General features: G+C 33.8%; 1 protein-coding gene across 3 annotated transcripts in view; it reads right to left on the bottom strand.

Annotated features, from left to right (window-relative positions):
- Positions 1–13,191, bottom strand: part of LOC114272602 (disease resistance protein At4g27190) — a 63,215-nt gene that overhangs the window by 9,313 nt on the left and 40,711 nt on the right. For 2 of the 3 annotated variants that reach the window (XM_082879339.1, XM_082879340.1), the window contains exons 3-5: positions 11,188–11,562; positions 6,803–7,177; positions 4,657–5,019 (exon numbers count right to left, since the gene is read on the bottom strand). In XM_082879339.1, coding sequence (XP_082735465.1) covers positions 11,365–11,562 — 198 coding nt within the window. In that variant the 3' untranslated portion in view covers positions 4,657–5,019; positions 6,803–7,177; positions 11,188–11,364. Of the gene's footprint in view, positions 1–4,404; positions 5,020–6,802; positions 7,178–11,187; positions 11,563–13,191 lie in introns of those variants that run through there. The other variant, XM_082879341.1, reaches the window with a different exon arrangement.

Here is a 13,191-nt window from a genome sequence, read left to right on the forward strand (position 1 = left end):
TAGTCAAGCCACCTTGTTTTCAATTCTTGCTCAACCAACACTAGTCAAGCAAGTTTTAGGAGCACAACAAACTGATCCAGAAGTGGAAGCAATTAAAGGGGAAATCTTGCAAGGGAAAGAACAAAAAAAGTTGAGAGTGCATTCTGACTCAAGTATCTGATATATAGATCGCCATTTTTTACCAAAATCTTGTAGAGATGACGTACTTTGAGAGTTTCATCACTCCCGTCTTGCAGTCCATCCCGGAGGAAGAAAAATGCATCGTGATTTAAGCCATCAATTTTGGTGGAGGGGCATGAAGAATGATGTAGCCTTATTTGTGTCTAAATGCCTAACTTACCAACAAGTCAAAGCAAAGCATCAAAGGCCAACCGGGTTGTTACAACCCTTACCTATAGCTGAATAGAAGTGGGAACACATCACAATGGATTTTATTTCGGGTCATCCTAGAACTCAGAAGGGTAATGACGCCGTTTGGGTCATAGTAGACCAACTAACTGAGTCAGCATATTTTCTGGTGATGTGTATGGGCGACTCAGTGGATTATCTAGCAAAACTCTATGTTAGGTAAATTATTCGACTTCATGGTGTTCCAGTGAGCATTATCTCAGATAGAGATCCTCGCTTCACCGCACGATTATGGCAAAGCATACAAACCGTTATTGGGACTCAGTTAATAGTTAGTACTGCTTACCACCCTTAAACCAATTGTCAGTCTAAAGGTACCATTCAAATTTTAGAAGACATGTAGAGAGCCTATGTACTGGACTTCAAGGAGTCATGGGAGAAATTTTTGTCGTTAGCCGAGTTTGCCTGTAACAATAGCTCCCAGGCTAGTATCGGGATGGCACCTTTTGAAGCCTTGAATGGGCATACTTGTAGATCACCGATATGTTGGGCTGAGATAGGAGATTCACCCATACTTGGACTAGATTTTGTTCGTGAAACCATAGAAAAATTAGCTATCATTCAGAAGAGGTTAATCACGGCACAAAGCTGGCAAAAAAGCTATGCAGATAAGGGATGATGACCCTTGTCTTTTGAAGTAGGTGATCATGTGTTTTTAAAGATATCGCCTAGAAAAAGTTTGATGAGATTTGGCCAAAGCAAAAAGCTATCACCTAGGTTCATTAGTCCCTTTGATATCATTGAACGAGTGGGAGAAGTTGCTTATCGCCTTGCCTTGCCCCCACAATTTTCTGGGGTACATAACTGTTTTACATTTCAATGTTTCGCAAGTATGAGCCCGACCTGTCCCATGTTTTAGATTAGCCAAACCTTGAAGTAGATGAGAATGTTTTCTATGAGAAGAGACCAATGAACATTCTAGACTCCCTCTAGTCAAAGTGCTATGGCATCATCATAGGGTAGAAGAAGCCACTTGGGTAAGGAAAGCTGAAGTTCATGAAAAATATCCTCACTTGTTTAACGATGTGTAATTTTGTTACCCTTCTTGGTTGTAATAATGTCTTGTGACTTAGTTAGTGAAGCAATGAATTTGCATTGATTACCAAAAAAACTTGAAATTATACGTTGTAATGTGAATGTTTGACTGATTCTACTTCTAATGGATGACAATTTGACGATTGGGATTGTTATAAAAGTAGCATTCCTTTTTCTTGAGAGTTATTGGGATTATTTTGGCAGGAATTACAGAAATTTTGAAGACGAAATTATTTTAGGAGGGTAGGTTGTCACAATTGTTTTTGGTGAACTACTTGAGCGGTCATTTGGTCGCTCAAGCGAAGATTCTTAGCTCCTAATAGGTTGCCATTATGCAGGCAAGACAGCTCAAGCAATGAAGTGGTCATTCAAGCACAGATTTCATGCTCCTAGTATTTTTGCTAAAGCTTTGCAAAACTTCTGGAACCTCTTGTTTTTCATTCAAGCGGTATAAAGGTCGCTCAACCAATCCACTCGAAATTGAGTCGTTCGCTCGAGCGATGGAAAGTTCGCTCGAGCGGTCTGTTCGGGACAACTCACTTAAAAAGTCGAGCCAACTCATTTTCTCATCACTTTTTCCCTTATTCTCTCTCTCAAACAACCATTCTGAACCCTAACTCCCAAAACCCTTGATTTCTCAACATTTTGCCTTAGATACAACCAAGACTCATCAAGATAATTGAAGAGCGTGTCAAGTTCAAGCTATTTACCAATTGTTTTGAGATTTTGTTGAAGTTTCACGTGGATTCTCGCCTGTAGCCTCCACTCTTGAGGTAGGGATGTTTTTAACTTGTTATACCTTTAATTTGAAACTCATATGTGGTAATTTCATTAGATACTCATCATATATATGTATATATAGGTGAATATATATATATATATATATAGAGAGAGAGAGAGAGATTGTTTTGTGTTAGTGAAGGGATTAGACAAAAGTGAGTAATGTTTCAAGGATTTGTGTTTAGTATTGATGATTATTTTTGTTTGCGATGAACATGAGCTTTAACTTCATGAAAGAGAGGAAATCCCTAAATTTTATATAAACCTTAGTTTTGGAAATTGTTCAATAAAAAGGGGTTTTGCGTAATTGATTTCTAAAACATAAAATTGAAGGTATTTGCTTAATGTTGAGGTTAAAAGGTGTGATTTGAAATATTTTTCTATATACACCTTAAGCTGGTGATGACGGCCAAATGAAAAAATCTTATTATTGAAGAGGGAATTGTTGTGCATTGGAATTAATTAGGGGAAAATGAGAATTTAAAAATTCATGCATCATATGCATTATTAAATTTCTTTTATGATACAATAATGGTGAAAACAGTGGAAAGGTGAAAGGAGGTAAATTGTCTATAAGTCCGAGTACTGAGTCGGGCTGGGTTGTGTATTGTATTTGGTACCCGCACGGGGAGTCAAGGTGCCCAATTGCCCTATCTACATATGCTACCGGACGAATGTGGGAAAATATTTTTGGGCGTCCACAAGCCTGCCATTTCTAGAGTCGACAAACGTGGGAAAACATGGTTTTGGGTGTCCACGTCCCCACCATTTTTCGAGTCGACAAATGTGGAAGAAAAATGTTTTGGGTGCCCATCGCCCCGCCATTTCTAGAGTTGGCAAATATGGAACTGTTTTGGGAAGTTGAAAACTTTTGGGGTGTGAAAGCTTTTGTTTGAAACCATGCTATATGTGTGGTTGATGCAATTTTGGTGACTATATACCGACTAGTGTTTTGGTGTACCAAAGGACAAATTTCGGGGAAAAATTAACTTGTAACTGATTTTTGTTGTATCGTTTCTTACTTGTTGAACTATTTTATTTTGTTTACGAATGTAATGAGGCAATGTTGTAAAGCTTGAAAATAATTGAATGGGGAAGAAGTGTTGTGGAATTGTATCATCATTTGTTTATCTATTGTTTGTATCTATGTGGAATGAGATTGGAGAACAGTGAAAAATCTAGAAATCCCCTAGATATTGATTTGTGATTATGTAACAATTTTAAGCAGTATATAACAATCCCAATCAAACAATCAAGACAAATCAACACAACGATTTTAACGTGGAAAAACCACAATTGGACACCTCCAACTGTGATTAAAAAACCACAGGCAACAGCCACAAAACAATCCACTAAGAAGATTTAAAGGAATTACACAGGCATACTCTCAATTACCTAGCGAATCCACGCCTAATTGAACCAACCTCTATGTGCCTCTTCCAACCCCGTCTTCACCTCGGAATTGTCTTTACGATGAGCCACTCCAGAATCCACCGAAGCTTCAGGCTCGAATTCTTCAGAATCCACCGAAGAACAACTCTCTCTCACTCTCTCTCTCTCTTGTGTATAACAAACAAAACCTTTGATGTACTCTCTTTAAACCATGAGTTGAATACTCAATAAAACATCAAAGAAAACTAACAAAATATCCCTAGATATAAACCTTAAGAACCAAAAAGAAGCTCTGGAGGAATTAAATAGTTTTTGGAGAAAACCAACTATTTATAGAAAATCCAAAAGTAATCCTAGTTTTGGAAGAAATCCAATTACTTATAGAAATCCAAAAGTAATCCTAGTTTTGGAAGAAAATCAACTTCTTAAAGAAATCCTTGTCAAACGGGATCGCCAATAATAAAACCTAACAAACAGGATTGGGGGGTGTTTTCCCAGGACGTAACATGAAAGATTCAAAATAAATATACATTACCAATACATGTCCAACGAGTGTGCCTTTTGGACCGTGGGAGTCCACCACGGGTCACGTTTCAATGATTTAAATTTTATTTTTGTATAGTCCTTAGTTAGTGTATATCATCGTAAAAATAATAATAAAAAGAAAATCAATCCAATAATCTTAGCTTGTTTAATTTATTATAATCATATCCAAAAAAAATGATTGATAAGTGCATTTTAAAAAATATATTTTTTTTTTTTATTGATGACAAATTGAGAAGGCTAAAATTATCCAATTGATTTAAATTTTCTTGTGGATGATATAAACAAAGAATCCTAACAAATGCACGGTTCAAATAATTGAAATAAGACTCGTAGTATGCCCACAAGCCCGAACAACACATTTGAATCTAGATTATAGGCATGAAGGAAGCCTAATCTAAGTAAAATGCATACAAACATATACATATATGTATATATACGTTTGTGTTTCTGGTTTTACGAGTCATGTGCAACAAAAAAGGATGAGGACATTCATACCTAGCTACTGAAGAAGGATTGTCTTTCAGATCTAGAGGTGCAAAAGCTTTTGAGGCTCTTCAAATATTCAATCACGTTAGTTGAGGGAACGATATGGTACTAGTGTTGTTTTCTGCTTTTTCTTCTTCTTCCCCATTCTCTAATACTACTACTTTTAGCTCTTGGCATGAACATCAAGTTTTTTAGTTTCGGTAATTGTCGGAGCATATTGGACGAACTGTCATTCACCAATTTCTCACAGCTCTTGATGGTCACGTCTCTCAATTCTTTAAAGGACTCTAATGGAAGTAATTTCCTATCCCATATCTCTGTCAACTTTGGTAGCCCCTCAATAGACAATTCCTCAAGGGCAGGGAACGTGACCTGCAACATTCATAACATATTTGTTAAACATTAGACTCCAAGGCCAGCATTATAACAAGCAATAAAATATAGCCCAATAAATTGATGTTAGTCACAATTAGTCAATCATTTAAGTCCAATAAATTCATTTTACTATGTTCCAATTAATGCCAAAACTTAAATTATTGGTTCCATAACAATTAATGATTCTGTTTCATGTAAAGGAAACTATAATAGATTGGATGTAATAAATCTTTTTGTGGCATTAGTGCAACCTTTTGTCCTTATTGTGCAATAGGTGTTGTTCACGAGTTGGTTTGATTGTTTTGAAAGAAAATCATCAATTGAACATATTAAGAAAATTTCAACCCACTATAAATTCACCCTTTCTCACAATTGATGGGTTCGGCAGATTAAAAGTACAAATGGAGAGAAAATCATCCTTCACATTATTTTCACATTTCACCGTCATTTTTTCTATTTGACTTTGATAATATGTGTTCTATGATTTTATAAATGGGAATCGTTGGTCTCCAATTGAAATTTCAACCCAACCAGACAGTTGAGATCTTTTACTAATAAAGATCATTAGATAGAGGCCTCTTCCTGCAAAGAGTTTATGAAAGGATTTCACTAAACCAAGAGTAAAAATATTGGGCCAATGCATTTTATAAACTCTTACTGGTAAGAGACCTCCGTTTAATGACTGTTACAGATAAGACACCTTAACTGTCTGTCAAATTTGAACTATCAACTAGAGACGAGCCAAGTCCCTTATAAAACACAACATTTGAGGTTATTTAAAATACATATTACCTTATGTAATTTTAGAAATTACGTCATGGTCTTTCAAGTTTTCAGGCGTATAACAAATTACTCATTTCATTAATAAATGATCAAGTCAATTAACATTTTTTAATAATGTCATAAATATATTTCAATTAACAATTTAAGTAATTTTTTTGTTATATAAGACTGCAGTTAGAGATTTTATTTTTCTGTTAATTTTGTCAGATAAAAAAATCTGATAATGAGGGTATTTGTAATTTCTAGAACTATAAGAATTTTAAGCAAATTTCAAAGAGTGTATTTATAATTTTTCATAATTTTAAATATAGAAATTTTTATGAATCGTGTAAGCATTTGACCTAAGGAAAAGAAAAAAATAAAAATTAATCAGGTTTTATTGTTTTCACTTTTCAACTCATTTATGGCAATTGCAATTCTATTTAACCTTCAGTTAGTAAGCACAGCGCAAATGGAACAATTTGCATTGTTATGGGACTCTTATAGAGTTTTTATGGATCAATATGGAAAGCCATAGTCGCAAGAATAATCAACCTATGTAGAGGACTAAACAAAACATGAGATACAAATGTATTATAAAAAGTAAGTCTCACATCATGTAGGGATAAAATTAAAACTGGTAAAATTAGTTATGAAAATTATGAAACCTTGAATTTTACTATTTTATGTTTAAAAAAAAAAAAAAAAAACCATCCATTTGTATAATGACAAACACAATAAATTGAAAAGGTTAAAATTATCGAATTGATTTAATTTTTTTGCAAATGATATAAACAAAAAAATCCTAAAAAATGCACAGTCCGAATAATTGAAATAAGACTCGTAGTGAGCCCACGGGCCCAAACTACATATTTGGATCTACATTATGAACATGAGGGAAGCCTAATCTAAGTAAAAATACATACAAAGCTGCATACATATACATATATGTATGTATACATATGTGTTTCTAGTTTTACGAGTCATGTGCAACAAAAAAGGATGAGGACATTCATACCTGGCTAGTAAAGAGGGATTGTGTTTCAGATCTAGAGGTGCAAAAGCTTTTCAGGCTCTGCAAATTCACAAAATTCATTCTCGTTAGGTGAGGGAATGATATGGTACTAGTGTTGTTTTCTGCTTTTTCTTCTTCTTCCCCATTCTCCAATACTACTACTTTCAGCTCTTGACATCCCCGAACATCAAGTGTTTCAAGTTTCGGTAATTGTCGGGGCATATTGGACGAGCCGACATTCACCAATTTCTCACATCCCCAGATGGTCACGTCTCTTAATTCTTGAAAGGACTCTAATGGAAGTAATTTCCTATCCCATATCTTTGTCAACTTTGGTAGTACACCAATAGACAATTTCTCCAAGGCGGGGAACATGACCTGCAACATTCATAACATAATTGTAAAACATTAGATTCCAAGGCCAGCAATATAACAAGCAGTAAGATATAGCCCAATAAATTGGTGTTAGTCATAATTAGTCAATCATTTAAGTCCAATAAATTGATTTTATTATGTTCAATTTAATGCCAAAACTTAAATTGTTGGATCCATAACAATTAATGATTCTGTTTCATGTAAAGGACACTATAATAGATTGGAAGTAATAAATCTTTTTGTGGCATTAGTGCAACCTTTTGTCCTTATTGTCCAATAGGTGTTGTTCACGAGTTGGTTTGATTGTTTTGAAAGAAAATAATCAATTGAACATATTAAGAAAGTTTCAACCCACTATAAATTCACCTTTTCTCAAAATTAATGGGTTTGGCAGATTAAAAGTACAAACGGAGAGAAAATCATCCTTCACATTATTTTCACATTTCATCCTCATTGTTTCAATTTGACTTTGATAATATGTGTTCTATGATTTTATAAATGGGAATTGCTGGTCTCCAGTTGAAATTTCAACTCAACCAGACAGTTGAGATCTCTTACTAATAAAGGTCATTAGACAGAGGCCTCTTACTGCTAAGAGTTTATGAAAAGATTTCACTAAACCAAGAGTAAAAATATTGGGCCAATGCATTTTATAAACTCTTACTGGTAAGAGACCTCCGTTTAATGACTGTTATCGATAAGACACCTTGACTGTCTATTAAATTTGACCTATCAACTGGAGACGAGCCAAATCCCTTATAAAACACAAATTTGAGGTTATTTAAAATACAGATTACCCTATGTAATTTTAGAAATTACGTCATGCTCTTTCAAGTTTTCAGGCATATAACAAATTACTCATTTCATTAATAAATGATCAAGTCAATTAACATTTTTTAATAATGTCATAAATATATTTCAATTAACAATTTAAGTAATTTCTTTGTTATATTAGACAGTAGTTAGAGATTTTATTTTTCTGTTAATTCTGTTAGATAAAAAAAATTGATAATGGGGGTATTTGTAATTTCTAGAACTATAAGAATTTTAAGCAAATCTCAAAGAGTGTATTTATAATTTTTCATAATTTTAAATATAGAAATTTTTATGAATCGTGTATGCATTTGACCTATGGAAAAGAAAAAAATGAAAATTAATAAGGTTTTATTGTTTTCACTTTTCAACTCATTTAAGGCAATTTCAATTCTATTTAACCTTCAGTTAGCAAGTACGGCGCAAATGGAATAATTTGCACTGTTATGGGACTCTTATTGAATTTTTATGGATCGATATGGAAAGCCATAGTCGCAAGAATAATCAACCTATGTAGAGGACTAAACAAAAAATGAGATACAAATGTATTATAAACTGTAAGTCTCACATCATGTAGGGATAAAATTAAAACTGGTAAAATTTGTTGTGAAAATTATGAAACCTTGAATATAGCGATCCCGGTTTCTAACTCGACCTTTATGGTGTTTCAGACTCGGGTCTTGTGGTTTAATGTTGTTGTTTTTGCATTTTCCTCCTCTTACTCTTTGAATTTGAGTTTTGGATTGTCTTGGGCATGTTTAGAACAGGTTGGTTGGCAGTTGGTCTACAACCTTGTTGCCCAGAATTTTGGTCTTCCGCTCGAGCGGGTATTCTTGCGCTCGAGCGGCATTTGCAATCCTTCAGTACTTGGGCGTCTGAAAGAAATACTGCGGAAGTGTTTTTCACGCTTGAGCAAAGTTGATTACGCTAGAGCGCGTTTGAGCTCGAGCGGTCCCTTTGGCGCTCGAGCGTCTGTCTGAGGTCTGTAAAATACTGGAAGTGTGTATTCTACGCTCGAGCGGGCTTAATTGCGCTCTAGTGGGTATTTCTTTGTTGTTGTGCCTTGGCACTCGAGCGGACCTTCTTGCGCTCGAGCGTGTCAAAATTTTGTGTCTGACGCTCGAGTGTCACACTCTCTGTTCAAGCGGACTGTACGTATATCAGATCGCTTAAGTGACATTTTAAATCACTTTTGTTGTCCTTTCTCTCTCTCAAACTTTTCAAAACCCTAAGTTGAGAGCTTCTCTCTCTAAAATACCTTATCTCTCTACATTTTGACCTAGATCTAGTGATTTTCTCACCCTCCTTCCTTTGGTAAAAAGTTGGAGCTTCTCAAGATCTTCATTTTCATCCAAATAGAAGTTGATTTCGTCATCTTTGGAGCTCATCTCTTGCTTGGCTCGTCTTTTCTTCTTGAGGTAGGGATATTCTACTCTCCTTTATGAGTTTTAACATAAGTATTGGTCATTTTGTATAAATGGTGGGATTTGGGGTTTTTGGGTGAAGTTAGGGTTTGAAATTGAAATTATAAAAGAGGGGTTTTCTATTTTTGGGGTTCCAAATGTATGTGTGGTCCCTAAAATGAGGTTATTGTGTATGATTGATGAAATTTGGCATTGGGAGCAATATTTGAGAAAATGGGGAAAATGCCCTAATTGGGATTTGCTGAACCAATAGTATAATTGACAAAATTATTATGGAAATATGGAATTCAATGGAGAATCATGAAATTGGAGAAGATTGTGATGAAATGGCATAGTTTGGTTAATAAATCGCTCACCTACGAAAAATGTAATAATTTATCTATTTGATAGATTTGTTTATCTATCTAGATATAACTGTTTTGGGTTATCGGTGGAGGATAGTGATGATTGTTGTAGAACTGCATGATGATTAGGTAAATTGAAACTAATCAATTGGGTTATGTCTTTGAATATGACGGTTAGATTAACACATAGAATATGTGGTATGAATGATCATTGTAAATGATAACGTGTTTAAATACATTGCATACGTATCTTTGTTTGGAAGAAGAAAGGGGGTGTACTCCATTGTGTGAGAGGAGATAGGGGATGTACTCCACTGTTTGGGAGGAGATAGGGGATGGACTCCATTGATAATTAAGTTGGCCGGAGTGTCCAAGGTGAAAGTCCCGAAACCTTATATACATCTAAATGATGTTGATGATTGAAGTGTTGATAATATGAGTTGTAGTCTCATTTTGAATTGTTGATGAATTGAAGTGTTGTCTATATGAGTTGTAGTCTCATTTCGAATTGTTAATAATTGAAATGTTGATAATATGAGTTATAGTCTCATTTTGAATTATTTGAGTGAATAATGACCCATAGTTATGAATTAACTTGGGTAAATGAATAGAGATGGATTTGAAATATGGATGTACTTGTTGGTGGTTTTGGTAAAGGGTGTAAATTGGCTTATAAGCGTTAACCATTTATCGAATGCTAATGTTTTAGTTATTTCTCATATTTGGTTTAGCATATCTCTACTGGGCTTTGGCTCACCCTACTTGGGATACCATTTTCAGGTACAAGTGACATGCCACCTCCAAGGACATAGCTTGTGAGGTTTTGGGGCAGAAGTTTCTATTTTTGTTGTTTCATTTTATGTTTATATGTTTTCCTTCCAAGCCGAGGGCTTTAATTGTAAAGGGCTTCTAACCCTCTTTTGTTGTAACCAAGTGTTGACTTGGAAGGTTGTAAGCCTGTAGGGCAATCATTTTGTTGTTAACATGTAACTTTTTTGAAAAGAATACTCAGATAAATGTGGTATGTAATATTTCTATTGTCTTATGGAATTTATGAATGGATGATCGTGTCTTATTTTGAGGGCGTTACATTGAATTTTACTATTTTATGTTCAAAAAAAAAAAACCATCCATTTGTATAATGACAAACACGATAAATTCAAAAGGTTAAAATTATCGAATTGATTTAATTTTTTTGCAAATGATATAAACCAAAAATCCTAAAAAATGCACAGTCTGAATAATTGAAATAAGACTCCTGGTGAGCCCACAGGCCCAAACTACATATTTGAATCTACATTATGAACAAGAGGGAAGCCTAATCTAAGTAAAATACATACAAAGATGCATACATATACATATACATATATATACATATATGTTTCTGGTTTTACAAGTCATGTGCAACAAAAAAAGATGAAAACATTCATACCTGGCTAGTGAAGAGAGATTGTGTTTCAGATCTAGAGGTGCAAAAGCTTTTAAGGCTCTGCAAATTCACAAAATCCATTCTCGTTAGGTGAGGGAATGATATGGTACCAGTGTTGTTTTCTGCTTTTTCTTCTTCTTCCCCATTCTCCAATACTACTACTTTCAGCTCTTGACATCCCTAAACATCAAGTGTTTCAAGTTTCGGTAATTGTCGGGGCATATTGGACGAGCCGACATTCACCAATTTCTCACATATCCTAATGGTCACCTCTTTCAATTCTTTAAAGGACTCTAATGGAAGTAATTTTCTATCCCATATCTCTGTCAACTTTGGTAGTCCACAAATATACAATTCCTCCAAGGCGGGAAACGTGACCTGCAATATTCGTAATATAATTGTTAAACATTAGAATCCAAGGCCAGCAATATAACAAGCAATAAAATATAGCCCAATAAATTGATGTTAGTCATAATTAGTCAATCATTTAGGTCGAATAAATTGATTTTACTATGTTCCAAATAATGCCAAAACTTAAATTGTTGGTTCCATAACAATTAATGATTCTGTTTCATGTAAAGGAAACTATAATAGATTGGATGTAATAAAACTTTTTGTGGCATTAGTGCAACCTTTTGTCCTTATTGTGCAATAGGTGTTGTTTACGAGTTGGTTTGATTGTTTTGAAAGAAAATCATCAATTGAACATATTAAGAAAATTTCAACCCACTATAAATTCACCCTTTCTCAAAATTGATGGGTTCGGCAGATTGAAAGTGCAAAATGAGGGAAAACAGTGGTGAACATAGAACTTCTAATTTTTTTATTTTTTATTTTTTTGACGATTTCAAAAAAAAAAAAAAAAAAAAAAAAAAAAAAAAAAAAAAAAAAGAGAGAAAAGTTTTAGTTATTTCAAATTATGCCTTAAAATCCACAAATTAATTAAATACAAAGCTATCAAATCATGAAAGAAAAATGTGATAAAAATAAGGAAAGTTTCCAAATCAAATTGCAAAACCTTTTCCAATTTAGTAGGAGAATACAATAATTTTATAGAGATTCACAAAAAAAACTTTGACTTGAATCTCTAAGCTTGGAGTGTGATTGAGATGAGCTTCGACACGAACAACTTCCTTGAAATCAAATGCTTATGCGAGGAAAGTTCTTCTGGACTTTCTGGCTTCAATCCGATGAATCTTTCTTTCTACTTGATTTGTGTATAGAATTGTGTGTAAAAAAATTTCAGAGATCACAGTTATTAACCGTTGGTAAAAAGGAGTCTTGATGGAGTTTAATTTTTTGATAAATTTCCTTAATTATTACTATTATTATTTTTTGATAATTGGGTGTCTAGATCAATTTGCGAGTACCTCAACTAATGTCCTGAAGTTAAACATCGAATAGACCTCCAGTGACCCCTTATAGTGACTCAAATTCGAAACCTTGGATCTTATTCTCAAGTCTTTAACTAAGCCAACCCCTTAGGCTTATTATCCATAATTATTTAGCGATAAGTACTAAAATATTATTTTATTAATATTTATCTCTCTATTTGTATGAAGATCAATTTCAAAATATCACTTTAATAATGTGTCATAATTTTATCGACTTAACTACCCAATGTGACAAGTGGCTTAATTTGATTAGCAGAAACTTGTTTACTTGAAACTACATTATTTTAACATATTGTAAAATTTGATTTGACAACTGTATAATCTTGATTTTAGACCAATTAGACACGTGATAATATTTGATTTGACAATAATTATGTCATATTTTTTAAATCTTTATAACACGTGATAATTTTTAATTGGCTAATATTTGGATGCCTACAAAGCTTACCAAATGAGCCACATACATTAAATGACTACCATTAGAATGACCATACTTGAATATTATCTCATGTGATATTTTACATGGAGCTAATCACATTAACTTAGATACATGCCAAACATTGCCTTACTTTACTAAGAGGGTTCTCATGTTAATCAAGATTGACACATTTCT

This window comes from Camellia sinensis, chromosome 7, assembly GCF_055761805.1.
Source record: "Camellia sinensis isolate YWXY chromosome 7, ASM5576180v1, whole genome shotgun sequence".
Taxonomy (NCBI): Eukaryota; Viridiplantae; Streptophyta; class Magnoliopsida; order Ericales; family Theaceae; genus Camellia; species Camellia sinensis.